Raw genomic sequence first — 21,823 nt, 5'->3', positions numbered from 1 at the left:
AAAGCTCAAACTGGATAAAAACTGAAAGCACGTACACTCCACGACGAGTATGCTATATGGTATTTTTTGTTGCTGGTAATAAGTTTTTACTATGTCAATCGTATCACAACATTTAAATTTTTGCATTTAGTTTAGTTTTTTTTTTTTTTTTTTTTTGGTAATGGTATGCAATATTGTTGATTAACGTTTTTAGCTGTTTTTTTAGCTGCGTATGTAATATTCTTTCATTATTATTAATTATTTGTTGAGGGACACAAATGTGTTTTGCTCATAGTTTAGCTTTCATATTTTTGGTTTCTCCATATGAATTTAATAATTTTGTGTGTTGTATTTTCGGGTGTTGTGTATATGTTGTAGGATTGTAGATTTGGTTTTTTGTTGGTCAATTGTTTGTCTTTTGTTTTTGTTTTGTTTTTAAACATTATATTTTGTTAGTTAAATATGTATAAAAAGTGACATAGTCTGTTTCTGGTTTGTGTCAAATACAAATGCACAAAATACGAGTATAATACAAATAGTTTACACACAGATACAAAAAGTAAACGCACTGTACAAAAATGTTCTTGTTTCATTTTCGAATAGAGCTATGTTATTTTCTATGTATTCTTGTTCCAGTTTTACTTCTATTCCTATGAATTCAGTGAGTGTGCGTGTATGTGTGTGTGTGTGTGTGTCTGTGTATGCATGTCCTCAGCCTGGAATTTTTGATTATTATTTAGTCGTAAACGCAGAAAATATTTCAAATATTTGATTTATGTGCATGCTGATGCCTGATAGGGCGCATTCATTGCATTCGTGCCTGTCTGTCTTCCTGTGCCCCTGTCAGACATTTGCAATCTACATACAAATTTAGCATATTGCATTCGAGTTTGTATTTCTATTTGTATATGTATTGCAGATAAGCATTTCCAATGATAAATGCTAAACAATTTGCTTGGCGGCAGTCCACAGTTGAGGCAACGTTCCATGCAGATGCACAGCTACCAAGTGCTCCAAGTCTTCCTCGACTTTCTTGACTTCCAAGGCAGCAACGTTGCCAGCAAACCCTTATGATATGTTCCGGCTAAACATTATTGCATTTTGCTACATTTTACATTCTATGTAGTTTCGTGTTTCTTCTACTCTTATTGCCCAATGCACTTGGTTTGTACCAAAAACGAAAGTATTCGAAAATATAAAACAAAACTAAATGAAAAACTAAACGAATTTCTTAGAAAATATAACAAAATATTTGTTATGCTTCGTGTATATTTTTGTAAAAATATTTTTATTTATGTATGTGTTAAATTTTGTTTTTGTTTTTTTTTTCTTTTCAACTTCTTTTTTCTTTTGTACACATCTATTGTAAATTATATTAAATGTAAAAAAGTAAGAAAACTGTCATATGTATGCACTTGATATGCGAGCGTATAGCTTAAGGATTTGCGTATTCATATTATTTATATAATTGATAATCGATTGCTACAATATACATACGTATATTAAATGGCCGCAATAAGCTAAAGCTATAGCCGAGTGAGACTTTTAAAAATATTCATGAAACACATTCTTCTTGAACTGTAAAATGGAAATTGCACATTCAATATAATAGTCTAGAAATAGTTTAGCTAAGAAATAATTAGGAATACACAAAATACGAATGAAACGAAGACATTTATTATATAATTAAATTACTTTGATAGCCTTGCAGAGTCTTCGATCAGGCCTTGACTTGGCTCACTAAATCATTTATTTGGTTGGAAGTTTTATTATTGTGGGTTTAATTGGGCTTTAACAGACTGATATATAAATATCTATGACGCAGTCCGAATTGAGCTGATATATCTGCAAGGGTATTAAATATTCGGTATACCGAAAATACATGAATGTTCTCTCTGGTTTGTTTGTGCACATTGTACCATGGCTGTTGAGTTCGTTCATTTGTAGCTTCTTCACCTTTTTCATCTTGTTCTTTGATTATTATTGTTATTGCGATATAATGGCCACAGTTTTTGTTTTTTTTTTTTTTTATAATTATCGTTAAGGAATATCTTTGCAAGCTTAAGCCTAAACATCTGCCATTATTTATATCAACGTAAGTATGGCTACAGACACACATCGATAATAACACTAACTAACTATACAAATACATATACATATACATATACGCTTATATATCATATCGATTCAATATCATATCATTGAGTTACAACAATTACAGTTACAATACGGCAGACATACATACAAAACATTTACACATACAAAAATCAAACGCGTCGCTTTTACACAGTACAAAATCGGCTACTTATGCACACACACACACACACACATATATATATATATATATGTTATATGGTATGTATATGCAAATATGTATATTTATATATATATATACATATATTTATCGTATATATATAAAAAACTTGCAGTGCTAATTTGAAATTAGCAAAAAATGGCATTCCGCTTGCTCAGTTCTCCCACGTGAGGGAGTTTAACTTAACTAGGCCTAATCAGAGTTCATCTATATACATACACAAATCCGATGTGTGTCCGTGCGTCTGCGTGTGTGTCGGTGTGTGTGTGTGTGTGTACAATATGCATTGTAAATATATAACTAAATTTATATATAATTGCAACGCTGAATGCTATTTAGTTACATACATATACATACATATATACGCTTCATAAATCCTAACTAATTTTTGCTACTAATAATAATTAACATAGTTTGCGGCGCTTCGCAGCGTCAATGAACAGCAGTTTATAAAGTCCGTCGTATGTGTGTGTGTCTGTGTCTGTGTGTGTGAGTGTATGGACTGCTGTCTGCGCGTGGCATAGATGTGTGTGGATGTCTGTGTGCGTATGTGTGTGTGTGTGTGTGTGCGGGTAGGGAATCTCAGTACTCTTAACGCTTGTAGCTATTGCCAATTTGCACATATCGCTAGCTGCCAACCAACTCGATCTGGCGATACTTTTTGCGCAAATTGGAGACCGGATCGCGATACAACATGGGATCCATGCGCAAGTTGGAACGTATGAGCGGCATGTAGCTGTTAATATAGAAACAAATCAATTGGAAGTTTTTAAATTTATGAGCATTGGACAAAGATAAACAGAATGAAAGATTTTCTTAATATAGTCATGCTCGTTTTTTAAAAGATATCTTAAGCAATCTCAACAATCACGAGCTTCACTACTCGAAGAACTATAACAAAAACCCTAACGAGATGACGTCGTCTTTTGCTGACTCTAAATTAGTTATTAAAATATAGTGTACAAAAATTTAAATCTTTCTGATCAATGGAACCCCATATCAAAAACCCATATGTAACATTTTAGCTAGTTTCACTCTGTAGAAGAGAGTTTTTTTTACGGTATATTCTTACAAAATCGATATATGTCGATTTTGTGAACACGGTGCGAGATATCGATAATTTGAAACAAACTGTTAGAAGAGAACATAAGTATCAAATTTAAAGTCTCTGTTTCGACGAGTTGACAAATCGATCTGATGCTAACCCAAATTATATACTGAGATCGGAAAAGCCTCTTTCTGTCTATCATCTGCATTTCCACAGAGGCAGTACACATTTCGCTCAGGTACAGGCAATAAATATAAACAATCAACTGGATGAGTATAAGAAGCTAATGTACTTACCCAAATACCGCCGCGAATGTGTTGAGACAACTCTGTCGCTGTATGAAATGATCGGGATCATTCCATGGGGAGCGACCCGTCTCCCGATCCTTGTAACCCTTGCGCTGCGTCACCTTGATCGGCGGTTTTCTGGTCACGTGCGAGACCAGCAGGTTCATTAGGATATCCTCGCAGTTGGAGGACTGCTGTACAGTCTTTAATAACAGCAACGACAGCCAATTGGTGTACAAGTAGTTGTAGTAGCGATGATAAAACGCCGCCCCTGTCAGTACGATCGAGTAGTAGTTCGTCCACTTGGACGTATAGCCCCAGGCATTCTAAAAAAAATAAGAACAACTTCATCAGCCGCAGTTCGTATATTGTGAGCCCCTTCTTGTCCCTCGCTCACCTTGGAGTCATCCCAGAAATGCGCTCGCGCCGGATAGCCCACAATGCGTTCCGGAAAGTCTCGCCAGACCGTGTAGGCAAAGTCTAGCTCATCCGTATTGAGTATGGCATCCTCGTCAAGCGAGAGCACAGCGTCTGTCTGTATCTCCTCGTAGGGCAGGAATCGCTGTGATATGCTGGGTCTTCCCTCCTGGCCTGTTTGCGCAGTGGGCGACGCTGCCGCCCCACGACTGCTGCCCCCCAGGGCAATAACATGCAGGGGTATGTGGTAGGTGGGCGGCCAGCGTTTTTTAAGTGGCAGCGGTCGATCGGCGGCCCACAGGACAAGTATCTGCATGAGAAAATAAGGAAAGGCAAATTAAGAAAAAGGTAAATATATAAATTCAATCTACCGAAGTAAACGTTATAAACGGATTCCGTTTTCTATCGCTTTAAGCTTATGTATGCAACAGCTCTTTAATACTTGCTCTAGGCATTCATATCCCTTTCAATAGATATGAGAGATCGTATCCAAATGTTAACTTTTGCAGTTCAACCATCTCTATAGATTTCCCTTAAAGTTATCTATCATATTGCGTGCTAGTTGGACAAGTCCAATTTCGATACTTACTCTATCCACAAATTGGCTCTTCGTAATGGTCCTGACTAGTTTGTAGAGCGCCGCATTGGGGCCGAGGGCGGCGCCAATTTGGACATAGATAACGGCCGTGTAGTTGTGACGCGGCTCCACACCCATCGCATTGAGCAGGAAGGGCATAAATCTGAAATGGGCAAGGCAATTAGGTTAATGGCAAAACACTTCAATGCTCCCCAAAATGGCTGTGGAATGTAAATTTAATTAGGCGCGCTTGCTGCCTGCCTGCCTGTCTACCGAAATGGAATCTTACCTAGAACTATCGGCAAATGTGGGAAGTGTGAGAAGGGCGCCCGGCGCTGAGTTCCAGACGAGGCTGCTGCGCACCGGATAATCGGGAAGTCGTTCGCGAATGATCTGCAAAGAACACGGAAAATAAAGCGAGAAAATCAAACGGCTGTTTAATGGCCAAAAGAACTCAAGTGGCAAGCCGATTGCCGATTGCCGATTGCCAATTGATTGCTTAATGAACGGCTCTGCGCATCAATTGGCCGCCAAATTGCGTTTTCAATGGCACTCGACGCCAGCCGCTTAAGCTGTCAGTCTGTCAGTCAGTCTGTCAGTCTGTCCGGCGTGTCAGTCGCAATGTCAGAAAGTCCTTCAGTGGGATTTTGTGTGCATTAATTCAAAGGCCGCCAAGCTGTTGCCTAATTTTCCGCTTGACGCAGCTGGCAGCTGCGAGGCAAGCACCTCCCAGTGGAACCGCTGGCCGCAGCTTCCGCTGCGCAGCGAAAGCAGCACAGGAAGTTGCTGCCCCCCACCCTCAACCCTTTCTCGTCAACACACAAGTGCTAGACAAAGCAGCTAGGTATCGGCTGTGTGTGTGTGTGTGTGAAACCTGGCAGCATTAACGCCCATTAATTTGTCGCTCAAAGTGAAAATTATGTATATAACGCCTAAAAGTATGCCATACAAAATTAGTCATACGCATCAGAAGAGAGAGAGAGAGAGCGGGAGAGGGAGAATGAGTTAAAGTTGCGAAATCCTACCCAAACTCTATGTTTAGTCAGGTTGGGCACACGCCATTATAATTGCTGGTCCTGACTTGGACTAACATCGAGTTACGAGTGCGACGTGCCCTCCATGACGAGTTGCCGCAGAAGGCAACAGGAAATGCAGTTGGAAAATCGCGTTTTTCTGGCACGCGCTTTTGTGTGCGCTCCGGGAAAACGCGGATTAAACAGTTTAACGTAAGAAATGCTGCACTTAAATGTTGGGCATCTGTGATGCAATAGAAATTTAGCCAGCACTGGCATAGATTAAACGTGTACATTCAAAAAAAAATTTAATAAATAAAATATGAGTACACGCGTTTTATGGAGCTAAGGTAATATAATGCTGAGTTTGGTTAAGTTAACGTAAAGATCTAAGTAAAACTTAGACCAGATCCTTGCCCGAAGGTTCGGCTCATGACAATCTATTCCGCAGCTGTGAGCCTAGGTCTTAGCCAGGGTTCTGAGTGCATCTCCAAGGGTTATTCCCTTGCGACCTACCTCAATCCCCTTAATTATAAATATCCCATCATTTTAAATACCCCTTGCCAAGCGTATATATAGGTTATATATTATCACATTTGGTTTATCTAACTCTTCTTGATCTTGTTTAAAAATCAAGCCAGCCACGCCCGCAGCTGTCACAGCAAATTACAAAGATCTAAACCTTCGCCGCCTCCTCTTCCAAGTCATAGTTTGAGGGATCGAGTGCAACGATTTTAGTTGTTTGTTTTCAAATTGTTCTTGCAAACTGGGCTGACTGTGAATGAATGAAAAGCAAGTGTCGAAATGAAGAGTACGGTTGACGAGGAAACTAGGCTCTGCTTTGCCATTCGAAGTGAATATTCAATTCGAGAAGATATTTGTATGAAAAAATGTAAATGAAAAAAATTGAACTCTTTGCTCTATGGCAGTTTTGTCGATTCGATTTTCAGTACCAATTAGCTGTTATTGTAATTATAAATTTCCACTTCATGTGCCACATAGATTCTTCGCCTCGCCAAAGGACTTCAACTTCAGTTTTGTGAACTTTTTGCTTGTCGTTGTAGCTTAGTCTGCTCATTAGGCCGAGTTTCCAGCTGACTTCTCTCATGTGCCAACTGTTCATTGAAGTTGCCAGCCGGCGACTGTCGTTGGTCCTGTCTGAACAGCTCCTGCTCCCGCTCCTGCTCCCGCCCCTGCTCCCGCTCCTGCTCCTGCGCCTGCTCCTGCGACTCGTCTACACGCGTCTCAAGTGCCCGCCTTATTTAGTAATTATAATTTCTGCACTATTCTTGCATTTTTTTTCATCACCCACATTTTCTGTTTGTTTTGTTAAAGTTTTGTCTCGTTGCTTGGCATAATCAAGGCGCAGCGCGAGCAGGTCGCCTAAAAGTCTGCCAGACGCGTGTTTGTTTACCTTTTCAAGTCGAGTGTGTGTGTGTGTGTGTGTGTGTGTGTGTATACGGCTGACATAATTAAGTCAATCTAGCCGCTGTTGACGTTTCAGCATAATTGAGAGCAAACAGGTAACAAAGAGCGAGGAAGCCTGCCAGCGAGTGCTTGACTCGACTCGACTCAACTCGACTCGACTCGACTCGTTTTGTCTATGATTCAATTATGCAACGTGCAAATATGCGCTGGTTTAGGGCCGGGTCGGAGGGCCTAGCAAATGTTGGCATGCCATTTTAATTGGCTAACAAAGTGCTTTAATTGGCTTTAAGTTCGCCGACTTTTGGATGGCTCAACCAATTTTTTCCAACAACAATCCTCCCGCACACCATATCAGAGTTCGCTTCTTATCCGATCTGTCAGCCGAGCTGCCCCCGCCTGCCGCTTTACAAGTTGGCAACGTTTGCTCAAGTGGCAGCCAGTTGGATTCAATTTTTCAGGAGTTTTTCTCTGAAACTACTTAAGCTACTGAGCGACAGTTTGGCCAACAGACTGTGCCACCCCACCCCCACCCCGTAGTCGGACTGATTAAGCTGGCGCAGGTGGAAATTGGAGAGTGGCTGCGGGAATTGGGCAGGAGTTGCAGCTGTAGCCTGGGCGCAAAAACTCAATAGAGCGCATGATGTGTGCAAATAAAACAGGTGAGTGCATTTTTGGCATGGGCGCGACGATGGGCGTGGGCGTCTCTGTGTGGGCGTGGCAGCTGCTTATGCAAATGCACACTCGCATGCGAATACGAATACGAATACACATGCACAACATCCGCACTCATATTAGGCTGGCTTTAAGCAGCAGTTGCCACAACTGGCTCCCAACCTTTTAGACGGCTAAATTTCATTTGGGCCCGCCCCAGAGCCAGGCTATACAAATTGCACTGCCTGCACGCAGTGCTAAGCGCGAACTTACTCAAATTAATTGCATTCATAGCTGAAGCTTTTTGGCCAACAAGTTCTTTGCGATTTCACATTTTACATTTTGGTCGTTTATGCGCTGATTTAAGTCGAGCAAATAACATTTTAATTGCAATTATTTAAGCAGCTTGCAGAGTGGATACCCTGTAACAATGTGAATGTGTCGACCGGGTTTACTAGACTTGTGCGAAAACCTATAACAGAAAGAAGAACCCTTGAATACTCTATATAAAATAGTTTATAAAGGAATCCAACATTCCCTCGTATTTACCTGTCTATACATTTTAATTCTTTCCCTTTCTGTTATATAACATGAAGAGGTTTTGGCGTTTCCACCCGCAACTGTGAATAATGGGGGAAAACGGCTGCGTTAAACTTGTTGTGCGCCATCCGATTGGCTTCTAAATCAATTTCAAAAATCGATGTGAAAATTAAAATGAGACTTGTTACGGAAATGCACCCGTCCTGGCAGGAGAATGTGAATGAAGGCTTGTATGACTGAAAGTTTCATTTCGACTCACTTTCAAAGCTGTGTATCATAAAAGAAAGAGTTTTTGTTTCAACTATCCACCCTACGGATTGTATGGAAAACTTTATATGCAACTTTTTGTTTTGTATCCTTCGAACTTCCAACTTATTTTCAAATATCTATGTAAACTAATATCTGATGTGCAAGAATGAGTAGATTTAAAAGCGAGAGGTAATATAATATCTCACAGCTACTAAAACAATCTTGTATTTCGATTTTCGGCAAGGACAACCTGATTTCCTTTGTAAGAAGTTCTTTTCTGTTTAATTCCTTATTTGTGGAACATCATTTTGCATCTCGTGCTGTCATCGTGCTTTAAGTGGCACGCATAAACGCAAATCGCATTCACATTCGCGCTCGCGTTCGCATTTCAATTCACATAAACAAGCACAAAAAGCGTATTTACTGATGTTTTGCAGCATAGTTTCTGGGGCGCAAAGTTCAAAGCGTCGTCAGCTGCATATATAAAATGTAAAATGTGCATGCAGCATACATAAAATTCGCAGTTGCAGTGGCAAAAGTTGCAGTCAACGACACCAAACAACCAGCCAAATGCTGAAGTTGCACAACTCGCTGATGTTGCCCCGTTTGCTGCTGTCTTTTCAGTTGTCTCCCACACACACACACACACACACACACACACACACACACACACACACACACAACAAGATCTCAGCAGAAGACAAACACTAAATTAACTTATGCTGAGTAGCTTGAAGAACGTAGAAAAAATGTAAATGCTGTCAACTTTTGCCAGCTGCCGATGCAGTTGCCGTGGCACAAAGTAGAGCAAAACTGTATAAAACTTGCAGCTGCAGCAGCAGCTGCAGTTGCTTTGCTGTAAAATTAACAAAAGTTAATGCTGACAACATGGCGTATGCGTAATAAGCTGCCCTTTAGGCAATTTGCATACACAATCCAAACAGGACGAAGGCAGGCAAAAATGCGCCCAGTAAATAATTTTAATTATTAAATAAATAACCAACTGAATAAATACGAATAGTAAATATTTCAAATACACGTGCGTGTGTGTGTTGTGCGTGTGTGTGTGTGCTGACTGCATAACAAATATTCTACGAGCAATATTAACACGTTCCAAGTGATTTTCAATAGCGCATTTATACCCTGTGCCAAATAAATGTACATAGGGTTGAACAGAAGTTATGCGAGTTACAATTAAAGTGAAAAAGTACAGAGATTTAAGATTAGTTATTTGTTTATATGACAGACATATTTGATTCGTGCCTTACTCTATCAATTTGTAAGTCATGCAATGACAAAATTTTAGCTAATTTTTAAACGTTTTTACAAATTTTTATTTTCATTATTATCTACGTTTTGTAAAATAATATATATTATATATTTTGTATGAATTTCTGAATACACAGTATCAGATAGTCTAACATTTTGTGTCTCAGCACGCTTGCTTTTTGATTATTTATTTGCATCGCGGTTTTCGGTATGTGACAGAAACATTTATACATAAAAATAAAATACAAAAATAAAAACTAAAAGGAAAAAATATTACAAACCAAAATGTCAAACGCAATTCGAGCACAATTGCTTTTATATTGTTTATTGCTTTGCATTTTATACCCTTGCTGCGGGTCATCAAATATATCATTCATGATGTAAGGTATTGATGAAATACTGATGAAGTATAAATATGCATTGGCCAAACAAATTGACTAAGAAAGAAACCAAAAATAAATTAAGTATTAAACAAACCTAATGTAAATTGTAAAATGTTGCTAAACGACATGAAGCAAGGTTAGGGTATTAAGACAACGGTTCGGTAGAGCTTTTATTTCATATTTGCTTTATTTTTAGTTTAGAAGTTTTATATAAATATTTATCGATTTGGATGCAACGTTAATTAAGTGAGACTCGCAGAATGTTTGTCCCAACTTTATCTGCATAACGACGTGTAAATGGCTTTTCATTGGGAAATTCAATCGATAGTTGGCAATTTGCAGTTGAGCTTGTAGTTGAGCTTTAAACGTATTGTTTTCCACCGTTTTTCTACTGCCATTCACTTCGTTCTGGCTTATAAAGTAAACGTCATTTGCCATGACTTCAAAAGTTTGAGCTTGCGATGATGTCATTATTGTTGGCCGAAAGTCGCGCCCGGCAAACTTCGCTGCTGTTGGCTTCAACAATAACAACTGAAGTTATGGAAGCTGCTTCGACAAATTCGTTTAAAGACGACAAACAAGTTTTCAGATACAAAACTGACAAACTAACAAACGGACAAACTGCCAGATTGAGAGAATGGGAATCAAAACGAGCGCCGGAAATTTATTTAAATACGCATTTTTGAAGTTGGACACGAAATTTAATATTAGCTGTTGATACAAATGTCAATATGCATAAATCATTAGCATGACAAGAGGAAAATTTATGCAAATTTATGCATACAATTTTCGAAAACTGTACTGAATGGATTTCGTATAACAGACTCAATTACATAAGTCAAGGGACAGCATTTGAGGAAAATGTTAAATTTAATTTGGAAAAATATATTTGTTGATTTTTAGAAATGTAGACTGTAGACTGGAAAATACCCTATATCTAAACTATCTAATGTAAGTATCAAACCTATATTTATTAAATATGTTTCAATTTCTTATCTTTATTGGTTTGCAACAATGGTCTAAAATGTCTCCAACTTTGCTTTGGATTTTAATAACTGATGACCCAGAAATGTTAACAATTTTTACATTTTCATTACTGTTATTGCCAATTTCAATGAGTAATGTAATATGTAATGCAAGTATAACTTTTACCCTATTTAATTGAATTGATAAAAATTCGATATTCGATTCAGTATTGATGAGATTGAAAGACCTGTGGCTTCCAGGCCATACTTGCGGTAAATGAACACATTTGCAATGCCAAAGCTAACAACTTGTTAATATAACAAACAAAATTCTTATCAATTTATGGCCCTAATGGTTACAATTAATCAAGCAAAGCGACAAATTGACGTCGCACTGGTCACACTTCGAAAAAAAGCTTGGACGAGACAACAAAGCAAAAGCTGCAAACAAATGATAAGCAGAAAGCAAAATAAACAAGAGCACATTAAGTAAAGCAGCAAAACAAGTAAAAATTATATTCCAACAACAATTTAACACCGGTTTTGCTTAACGTTAATTAAACCTAATTAGCTGAACTGTACCCGCATTAAGCACACTTGAACAGAATTATAATTTGGCAAGACGAAACATAAAATATGTTAAAATTCCCGAAGTGCTCAGAGCCGAGACAACGTCGACGCCATAATTAAAAATAATTTGATGACGTCACATCGAACATCCATACGTGCGAGCGAGACAAGCGGCAAAGCGTCCCACAGTACCGACGTTCGCGTCATATTTAAATTGGAGGTCAGTTGCTGTTGCTGCTGCTGCTGCTGCTGCTGCTGCTACTTTTGCTTTGGCTTTAAGCTGATGACGTCACAGGCCTGCACAGAACTGATAAGCCCTTCTGTTGCACTCAAACTAACAGCTGGCTTTAACTGTTTGCAACACAAAAGAACAACAATAGAGAGAGAACAAGCATCACAATGGCAATGCCAAATTGTGAATGCCAAGAGCGTGAGAGAGGCGGCATGCTCTATTCTACATGTCCACATACATACATATGTATGTCGGTATTTGTATATGTACATATATGGCAGGTGTGCTTGTGTGCATGTAGATTGTGTGCAAAAAAGTTTGCCGGCTATAAAAATATTTGCGGCCGCTAAAAACAAGAGATACGACTCAGAAAGAGAGAGGGAGAGCGAGAGAGAAAAAGAGGTGGAAACAGAGAGATGGAAAGTTCTCCTTCAAAGCATGCTATAACTGTTATTGTTGTTCTTGCTGTTATTTATTGTTATTGCTCTAGCATTCCCTAGGAAAGCCAATGGATGGGCAAGCCCTAACCAAAAACAATGCCAGCTAAGCATGTCAATAAATATTTCATTTATGACAAGTTGACATTGCACTAAGCAGTTTCGGTCAAACGTGCTCTCCCAGTGGGTGGTTGATCAATTGACAGAGTTTGCCATGCGGTTGTCTATATCATAACTTCGACAACTAATTGAGCAGCTTCCGCTCTGGTCAATAATCGAGCGTAATGACAGGGATGGGTAATGGTTAATTTTAATGGGTGTAAACAGAGCAGCAACAGTCCAATGCATTGTAATCGTATCGATTATCTGTTTGTCCCACTTGATGTAATTTGCATTTTCTTCCTAGCAGCACACCTTTCGGGTGCGTACATTCACCCAAACTCCAAGGCGAAAGCTTTTAAATAGAATGTTTGTATATATGTATGTATATGAATGTTTGTTGAACGAGTTGTACGCTTTGGCATTGATTGCGTTGGATTTGCTTTGTGTTTTCTATTTGGGGCTCTCGCTCTCGTATAACAACAACAATCAGCTGCACAACAAATACAACGCCGTTCTGAGCAATTCAAACAAACAACGAAAAAGAAAGCAGCAACAACAATCGCTAACCAGGCAGCAGGCAAGCACTGAGGCAGTGAGCGCTGGCCGCCATTTGGACATGTGAGCGGAATAACCACTCGATGCAAGTGTGAGCGTGAGAGAGCCAAGCGCTGGTTCTCAAACTTGCATGATGTTGTTTTTGTTATTTTATGGACGCCGACAGAGACGCCGACGGCGACTACTAATTTCGTCGATGATGATGACGTGTAGCGCTTTCGTGCGAGCGCTAAACACGCCGCAACTTACAGTAATTTTTCAACAGTCAAAGCAGTCGGACGTGCCTAGGCAGCAAACTAGAAAATATAAAATACAACAACTAGACATAACCGAATTTAAAGAATAAGCAAAAATAGTTGCGTACTTAAAGCGTTCCTCAATTCATTTTTTTAGAAAATATTTCGACAAAGAAAGCTAATTAAATAAGCCAAAATGTCCGCACGCCGCGTTACAGTTAACACACGCGTCTCACGCGCCTCCACGTCGACGCCAGTTGGCGGAGCCTCGACCTCGGGGCGCTTGGGTGGCGCCACAAGCCCCACCAGCCCCACGCGCACCACACGTCTGCAGGAGAAGGAGGAGTTGCAGCATCTGAATGACCGTCTCGCCTGCTACATCGATCGCATGCGCCATTTGGAAAACGAGAACGGGCGCCTCACACAGGAGTTGCACTTGGCACAGGATACCGTCAATCGCGAGACCTCCAACCTGAAAGCTGTCTACGAGAAGGAGTTGGCCGCAGCACGCAAGCTGCTCGATGAGACGGCCAAGGAGAAGGCCAAGCTCGAGATCGATATTAAGCGTTTGTGGGAGGAAAATGATGATTTGAAGCAAAGGTAAAATCGACAACAACGACAACAACAACAACAAAAACAACAACAGAATTAGAAACAGAAAAACAAACTCAAAGCTCACTAATCAGCTCTCGCAGTGATGTCATGTGTATGTGCGAGAGTGAGAGAGGCCTGCAAGTTTGCTTGTATTAGTTTGCTGATGTCATGCCGCAGTTGGCAGCGCACATGGCAGGGTCGCTCTCTCGCGAACGCACACACACACTCACACGCGCTCAGTTTTCTCAGTCTCTCTCATGCGGCTGCTTGGCGTGTTTTTGTTTATTTTTTGCATTTGCGTTTCGAGAAATCTCCAAAGCGAAACCGAAAAAAAACATCAAAAGCAACAACAAAGACACCAAAAATACAAAAAATAAAACTTGGAAGCACATTTTTCATATCTAATACAATTCTCGCATACGCGCTTTACGCTAATAGCCAAAGCAAATGTCACTTAACTCTTAGAGCTGAGCGCCATGCGAAGTTCGTATACGTAATGCCTAAACCCTTCCAAGGTTGCGAACAAAAGCGAATATACATATGTATATTCGGGTACATTTTTTGTATACATACGAATGTACATATATGTATATGATGTCATTCCAAGCCAAAAATAACGCACAACGTTTTGTTTTTGCTTTTTTGTTTTTTTTGTATTTACTTGTAATGCCGCCAATAGGCAGCGAGTAGATCAACATGTAATACCAGTTTTGGAGTTAGGAGCTGTCGCTCTGGCTGCCCACCCTCCCACTTCCCTATGATGTCAACAAATTCGGAATATTGCGTATTCGAATATTGCGTTCCCGTTATCATCAAAGGCAATATTTATTTTGCGGCATTGTGTTTGGGGTATTAACTAAAGTATGGGAGGGTGTATTTGTTTGTACAGTCGTGCCTTGGGCAAGCCCGGGCTCAATTACTTTTTAGTCAAAATGACCACAAGTTGATATAATTTTATATATTTATTTACTATTTTATATTATTATTATTTGGTGTTTGATGATGTTTGATAATGTGATCGGGGTGAATGTCAAACAATGGGTTCTCAGATTCGAGTTGCCTTTGTGAAAGTCACTTCAAAGCATATTATTTATTATGTATGAATACGCATATGTTCCATAACTGAGTTTCATAGAATATTTTGGCTCATTAAAGGCCAGCAACCTTTCCACTAATTATGGAAATGCACTGATAATGTTAAGTTTCTTTTGGGCGCAATTTTATTAGGTTTTTTTTTTAACTAGGCCAATAGAAAAACTTCTTTCAACAATTAACGCACACTTGCCTTCACATTATAACAAACAATATTCACAATAACAAATTAGGTCGCTTGTTAGAATTTTTATTTATGTTTCCCTGTCATGGGATCGCAAGAAATACCCGAAATACCCGAGGGGCATAGCGTGTGGGCAGTTGCGGACTGACACGCATGCCTTAGAACTGAAACAACCTTGAGGATTCCGTCTTGATTAGCTACAAAAATTGTTTGTTTGTTTGTTTATTTTGTAATGGAACTCAATAAAATAGTGCCAAATATATAAAAGTTACAATAGGCTTGAGGTAATTAACATTATGAAAACGAGGAGGGGAATATAAACTATAGAAAAAGTTGCCTCAGCAGCTGCCGGCGCCTGATTGTAGATACTTTTATGGTCAACCAGCATGATAATTATATGCAAATAATTATTTTTTGATCTAAATGAAATTCTGATTGCAAATGCTTAATTAAAAGAGTTCAGTTTTTCTTCTTCTTTATATTTAAATATTTTTTCTAAATTTAGCAGGGCAAAAAAACGTGCAGGCCACGAGAGTCGTTGACGACATTTTTGAAAAGATTGCGGAATTTTTGTTAGGCAAATAAACAAGTTTGTTTTTAGCCACATTTAAAATAAAACGTTTGATGTAGCTATGCACATAAATTAGGTGCGTGCGTAAGAGAGAGAGAGCGAGAAAGAGGGAGAGAGGGAGGTAGAGCATGTAGATATGCTGGGTAGAAAATAGCTTGGCTACTTTATGCTAATGGCATCTGAAGATTTCAAGGCAGCCACCAAAAGAAACCCAAGCGATGAATAATAAATTAGACTGAAAAGAGAGAGCTGGAGAGCAAAGCTCGATATGCATGAGATATTCCAATAGAGAGAGAGAGAGAGAGAGAGCGAGAGAGAGACAGGCAGAGTGGGAGGGAGCGATCGAGTGTGAATCAGTTGTACAGCCGCGTGTTGACTGTTTATGACGTCATCAGCTGGTGTGCACATGTCTAGTGATAAGCACTTGGTAAATTAGTAACGCCTTACAACATCCCACACGTCCACATTTCATTCACAGACTCGACAAGAAAACTAAAGAGGCAACCGTGGCCGAGAACAATGCACGCCTCTATGAATCTCGTTACACCGAAGTGAATGGCAAGTACAATCAGGCCTTGGCCGATCGCAAGAAGGCCGAGGATCAGGCTAAGGATTTGGCGGCGGAGAATGAGCGTCTGCGCCGGCAATTGGATGATCTGCGCAAGCAGCTGGAGGCCGAGACTTTGGCACGCGTCGATCTGGAGAACCAGAACCAGAGTCTGCGCGAGGAGCTGGCCTTCAAGGATCAGGTGCACTCACAAGAGCTAACCGAGACGCGTTCGCGTCGCCAGATCGAGATCAGCGAAATCGATGGACGCCTGGCGCGCCAATATGAGGCGAAGCTGCAGCAATCGCTACAGGAGCTGCGCGATCAGTATGAGGCACAGATGCGCGTCAATCGTGAGGAGATCGAGCTGCTCTACGACAATGAGATACAGAATCTGAAGGCAGCCGCCGCCCGTGCCGCTCAAGGCTCGATGCACGCCACCGAGGAGGTGCGTCTCATGCGTACCAAGATCGATGGCCTCCACAGCAAACTGCAGGAGCTGGAGAACACCAATGCCGGATTAAATGTAAGTGCCATGCACTCGGTACTCTAGGATTCGTAATACATTCTTCGTTCATTCAATTATTAGGCACGCATACGTGAGCTGGAAAATCTCTTGGACACGGAGCGTCAACGTCATAATCAGTACATTGCCTCACTGGAGGCAGATCTGCAGCGTATGCGCGATGAGATGGCACAACAGCTGCAGGAGTATCAGGATCTGATGGACATCAAGGTGTCGCTGGATCTGGAGCTGGCAGCCTACGACAAGTTGCTGTGCGGCGAGGAGCGTCGCCTGAACATTACCTCACCCGGCCGTCCCGGCACCGATTCTGGCATCTCCAGCAATGGCACCCATTTGAGTGCCAGCGGTGGCTCTCGTTCAGGTCGTGTTACGCCAAGCGGACGTCGTTCCGCTACACCGGGCATATCCGGCTCGAGTGCAGTGAAACGCCGCCGCACAGTTATCGATGAGAGCGAGGACCGCACCCTGTCCGAGTACTCGGTGAATGCGGCCGCTAAGGGCGATCTGGAAATTATTGAGGCGGACACAGAGGGTCGCTTCATCAAGCTGCACAACAAGGGCACCGAGGAGATCAACTTGACCGGCTGGCAATTGACGCGAATTGCGGGCGATGAGGAGCTCGCCTTTAAATTCTCGCGCGGCTCAAAGGTGTTGGGTGGCGCAAGTGTGACCATTTGGTCGGTGGATGCGGGCGCTGCCCACGATCCACCAAACAATTTGGTCATGAAGAAGAAGTGGCCGGTGGCCAATTCAATGCGCTCGGTGCTGGCCAATGCCGACAAAGAGGTGAGAGTCTTGTCGATATACAACACATGCGGCACTTGTGACATCTGCCGCCACTGCAAGCATCTCGAGTTTGTGCTTGACCAGTACGCAATAACAACCAAATAATGCCGCCAAACTGATTAATCTATATTGTCTCTACCCCTTCCTTATAGGATGTTGCCAGCTACGACCGTGTCCGTGCTAACGTTTCCAGCCACGTCTCGCGGCATCGCAGCAGCGGCACGCCCAGCACCGGCTTTACCCTCGGTTCCGGAGCTGGCTCCACTGGCGTAAGAAGCCTCTTCTCGCTGCTCTTCTAAACAGAACCCACACAACTCAACAAACACACAAATACACACACAAACACACACAGCATAGATGATTCACCCACTCATAGAGACTCACAAAAGGATGGAGGATAAAAAGATGGAGCAGCATCTGGAGAGAACTGGAACACGTGCAACATTCACACATCAAAACTGATTTTTGATGCATATCAAACTTAAAACTGCAAGTTATTTAATGTACAACAACCACAATATTGTATTGGCTGGCTCTATATATGTTTAATATGCTTAAGAGAGATGTTCAAAACGTTTTTTGTAATTTATAAATGGCAAACATGCATTTGGTAAAAATAAACAACGCACACGTTAAAAAGTGTAAGAAAAAAAAAAAATATGTTAGCCAAACTCACTTAAAATAAATACGCCTTACGCCGGGACATGTCCAGAATTCAATTAATGGCTCAGCCTGCATTTGGCCAAAGGAATTGCCAAGTTTGCCAGCAAACTTAGCCAGCGCCCCAGAAAATCAGCTTAACGCGCGCTTGCCAAGATTTTCAGAAACTTCTTCAGCTCGGCTGCTGTCGCGGCATTTATCCCACTCCGCCAGCCGTTGCAGGCAAAAAATGGACAGTAAGCAGGTGAAATTAACTACAGCAAGCAGCAAGGGGAGCAGCAGGGAGAGTTTCCGGCCAAGGCGATAGAAGGATGGCTTGCACCGTGCGAAATGCGTTCAAGGAATTGGGTCAAGAAGCTTAAAATAAATATTATTGCTTGTATACTACGTGAAGCTATTAATATAAAGGGCCAATAGCGAAATCTATATGGAACATATGCTCAGCGAAATTGGTTCAAAATTTTATTTCAAATTAGTTTTCAGATCAATTTTATTAACCTAAAATTTACCCAACTCTCATATGGAATAGCAAATTTATTTTGATATTTTGCCAGTTTTTCCCTTCCTTTTTTTTTTTTTTTTTTGACTGTCTAAATATATATAAATATATGTGTTTTGACACTAGCGATGTCTGCTAATATATTCTCGTTTAATATTGTTTTTTCAGCAAATAAATTTCACAAAAAACTGTACCAAATGCCTTTGCTTAGTTGCAATCGTTATTAACATTTTCTGTTTGCCTTCTTATAATGTTAATTCAATTAATTTAGTTAGTTATAACAAACCAAAATAAAATTATATTTTATTATTGCTTTGTAAATACATTGCATAATCAAATTAAAAATAATTTAATTGATTCAAATAAACAAACAAAAATAAAATTATATTTGCAATAAAAAATAAATAAATATCATTTCTCTTAATTATTTATCAAATGGGTCATGAATTTAATATAATGTAATTATTCAAAAGATATTTTAACGCAGTTTAATTGTATTATTTGAGCGCATTAACTATATTAGTTTCCGCCCGAACTCGGGGCTAGCGCGACATGCATCTCACACCTTTATTTTTGCAGTGTAGCAGCAGCAGCGGCAACTACTAAGACAACTTAGTGGCGCTTGAGTGAGCGCACGATTCAATAGAATCTATGGACAGACAGGTGGACAAACAAACGGAGAAAGAAGGGGGAGGGAGAGGGGGGGGGGGGGCTGCTAGAATAAAAGTAGGTGGATAGTGACAGCCACTGAGGCGTTCAACTTCAAAGTAGTTGCAGGAAAAGTTCTAGCTTGTCGCACGTTTGCATGCGCATAATAGGATTAGTCAAACTAATAAGTTGTTGCCACTGTGCAGGTGCTGCCGTATATATATATATATTTATATCCCCTTGCAGGTGGGCGTGACAGCGTCCACGTTGCTTTGAAATGCAAATCTCGGTGACACACAAAAGTTGAGCGTGTTGGGCAGAGACGATATACAACACCCCGTGCATGAACTTTTTCGACAGCTGCCTACAAGTATGCAACATATTTTTGTGCTAGCTAACTGAACCCGCAGCTGGACCATGCACTGGGCGTTGGCCATAAACAAAATACCAACAACGCAAATAGCCAAAGCCATAACAACAACAAAAACAACAAGAACGGTTCCAGTCAAGAGCTCGTATCTGGAGATGCTTGAAGTGGGAAGTAATCTTTGGCTTATTGTGGTTTTCTGGCCAGTTTCGAACTTTAACATTTGGCAGCGTCCCACTGGCCTGGTGACTGTGCAACTTAAGTGCACACCACACGCTTATCGGTCACATCCACACACTACAGCACCGACACAAACAGCCGCAAGCACACACACACACTAACACACACTGGCACACACTCAAACTCAATAGCGACTTTTAGGCTTAGGCAAAGATTTTGGGCATGAAGAGCGGGCGCCAGGCTAACTAAGTTGGTAAGTGGACTTTGAGTGACCTCTTTGTGGTGGCTACAACTGGGCAACATTGTGGGTTCTATAAATGAGTATGTGAGTGTGTGTGTGTGTGTGTGTGTGTGTGTGTGTGTGTGTGTGTGAGTGTGTGCGGGTGCCTTTGTACGGTGTGACTGTGTGTATGCAAGGTTATTGCGTATTCAGCTTTTGCTACGACCAAAGTTCAACACACAATAAAATTATGCAAATCTACAGATCAGCACGGAACCAAAGGAATGAACCCTATTTTCCAGGCTTTTCCACAAAACTTTCGTTGCGGTTTCTTAACCATCTAACACATTTGTCGCACTTTTCGATATGAATCGAATTGAACGGGGTAGAAGCACAGCTAAAATAACTATGCAAATAACTGAACTATATGCTTTCATAATAGCTACTGAGTCGGTGAAGTCGGTTTAGTTTCTTACATTATAGATGAATTTATCGACAGTTTCGTAAGGTTAGTCAGGTTATTTAACTCCTTTCATGTATTATAAGTGCAACTATGTTCCCTTCGCATACAATAATTGAAAATAAAATATATTAAATTGTTTTTAGTAAATTTTCTATGTAAATGCAAATAATTTATTTACAGGACATGCTAAAATACTATCGAAAATGGCCTTTCGATATCGATACTTAGTGTCAGGAAATGGTTTTCAATCTATTTAGTTGTTAAGTCTACTTGCCCATAAGCTTTGTTGAAGTTTCGAGTAGCTAAGCCGTAAACTTTACTTAAAGCATGTTACAGCACACATATTTGAAAAACAATTAAGAATATAACTTAATTATCGCTAGTTTTATGCCTTAAGGAAAACTCATAGAAAATACGCTAACTCATTCGCTATTATCAGTGGGCCTTTATTGAAGGACGCCTTCATTTCCAAAAACCAAATGACAAGGCTAACCGGGCAAAGGGTGTGCAGCCCCATAAATTTGTGCCTGTGTGTGCGGCTAAAACCCCAAATAACTGCTTAATTTGTTTTTTGTCCAGATGTTGGGCACCCACTTAAAGCGACCCAAACGTTCTGCGACCCTTTCCGACCATATTTCCATTCCGTTTATAGTTGTTGTTTGCATAGCCAACAGCATCAGCTCTTGTTGTTTTTGCACTTGTTGTTGTTAGTTTGTTGACTCAAATAAGAGAGAGAGAGAGAGCGATAAAGCGAGAAAGAGACAAACATAAACCAAAGAGGCCGCCAGCTGCGGTTCAACGCCCACAAAAGAGTTGAATACTTGGATTTGGATATGGATTCGAATTCCGATTGGGAAAGGGCTGAATAACAAAAATATCAAATTCAGGCGGCAAAAATTATTTGCCACTCTCATATTTTTGGGAACGCAGCTCGTTTATGCCTAAATCAATTTGTTGCATGAATGAGTCTTGAGCGTGAAGGATTTTGCGTGTCCAACGCCGGTCACACTCTCTATTCTAATCCCCCAGACAGTGTGTGTTTTGGGTTAAGCTATTAGACTAAAAGGTTATTAGGCGGGGCCGCCTGTCTGCTGCCTGTCGACGTGATTTGCCTGTCAAATGCGGCAGGCAGGAAAACGATGCGAGATGCGAGTTACGAGCAGCGCGTCGAAAAGGACACGCCTCGAGGGGCGCAAACTTGCGGAGTGGATTTTGCACTTTGATATGCGTTTTA

The 21,823-nt window shown here is 40.7% G+C and overlaps 2 protein-coding genes across 4 annotated transcripts in view; one reads left to right on the top strand and one right to left on the bottom strand.

The window, feature by feature from the left end:
- Nucleotides 1–1,988: 1,988 nt before the first annotated feature.
- Nucleotides 1,989–21,823, bottom strand: part of ttv (exostosin glycosyltransferase 1 ttv) — a 71,372-nt gene continuing 51,537 nt past the window's right edge. Inside the window, exons 6-10 of one of the 2 annotated variants that reach the window (XM_002049670.4) lie at nt 4,912–5,015; nt 4,635–4,785; nt 4,026–4,355; nt 3,638–3,954; nt 1,989–3,029 (exon numbers count right to left, since the gene is read on the bottom strand). In XM_002049670.4, the coding sequence (XP_002049706.1) occupies nt 2,921–3,029; nt 3,638–3,954; nt 4,026–4,355; nt 4,635–4,785; nt 4,912–5,015 (1,011 nt within the window). In that variant the 3' untranslated portion in view covers nt 1,989–2,920. Of the gene's footprint in view, nt 3,030–3,637; nt 3,955–4,025; nt 4,356–4,634; nt 4,786–4,911; nt 5,016–21,823 lie in introns of those variants that run through there. The other variant, XM_015173914.3, reaches the window with a different exon arrangement.
- On the top strand, nt 13,266–18,253 carry LamC (Lamin C). 2 transcript variants are annotated; one of them, XM_015174337.3, is made up of 4 exons: nt 13,266–13,852; nt 16,172–16,766; nt 16,830–17,635; nt 17,705–18,253. In XM_015174337.3, exons 1-4 carry the CDS (start codon nt 13,449–13,451, stop codon nt 17,823–17,825), a joined length of 1,926 nt encoding a protein of 641 aa, XP_015029823.1. In that variant the 5' UTR covers nt 13,266–13,448; the 3' UTR covers nt 17,826–18,253. The 2 variants fall into 2 exon arrangements, with proteins under 2 accessions (XP_015029823.1, XP_002049707.1); XM_002049671.4 differs by having other exon boundaries at nt 13,268–13,852; nt 16,830–17,552.

This window comes from Drosophila virilis, chromosome 5 (assembly GCF_030788295.1).
Source record: "Drosophila virilis strain 15010-1051.87 chromosome 5, Dvir_AGI_RSII-ME, whole genome shotgun sequence".
NCBI lineage: Eukaryota > Metazoa > Arthropoda > Insecta > Diptera > Drosophilidae > Drosophila > Drosophila virilis.
Note: the sequence above shows the minus strand (reverse complement) of the source record. Positions and strands in the feature narration are given on the sequence as shown.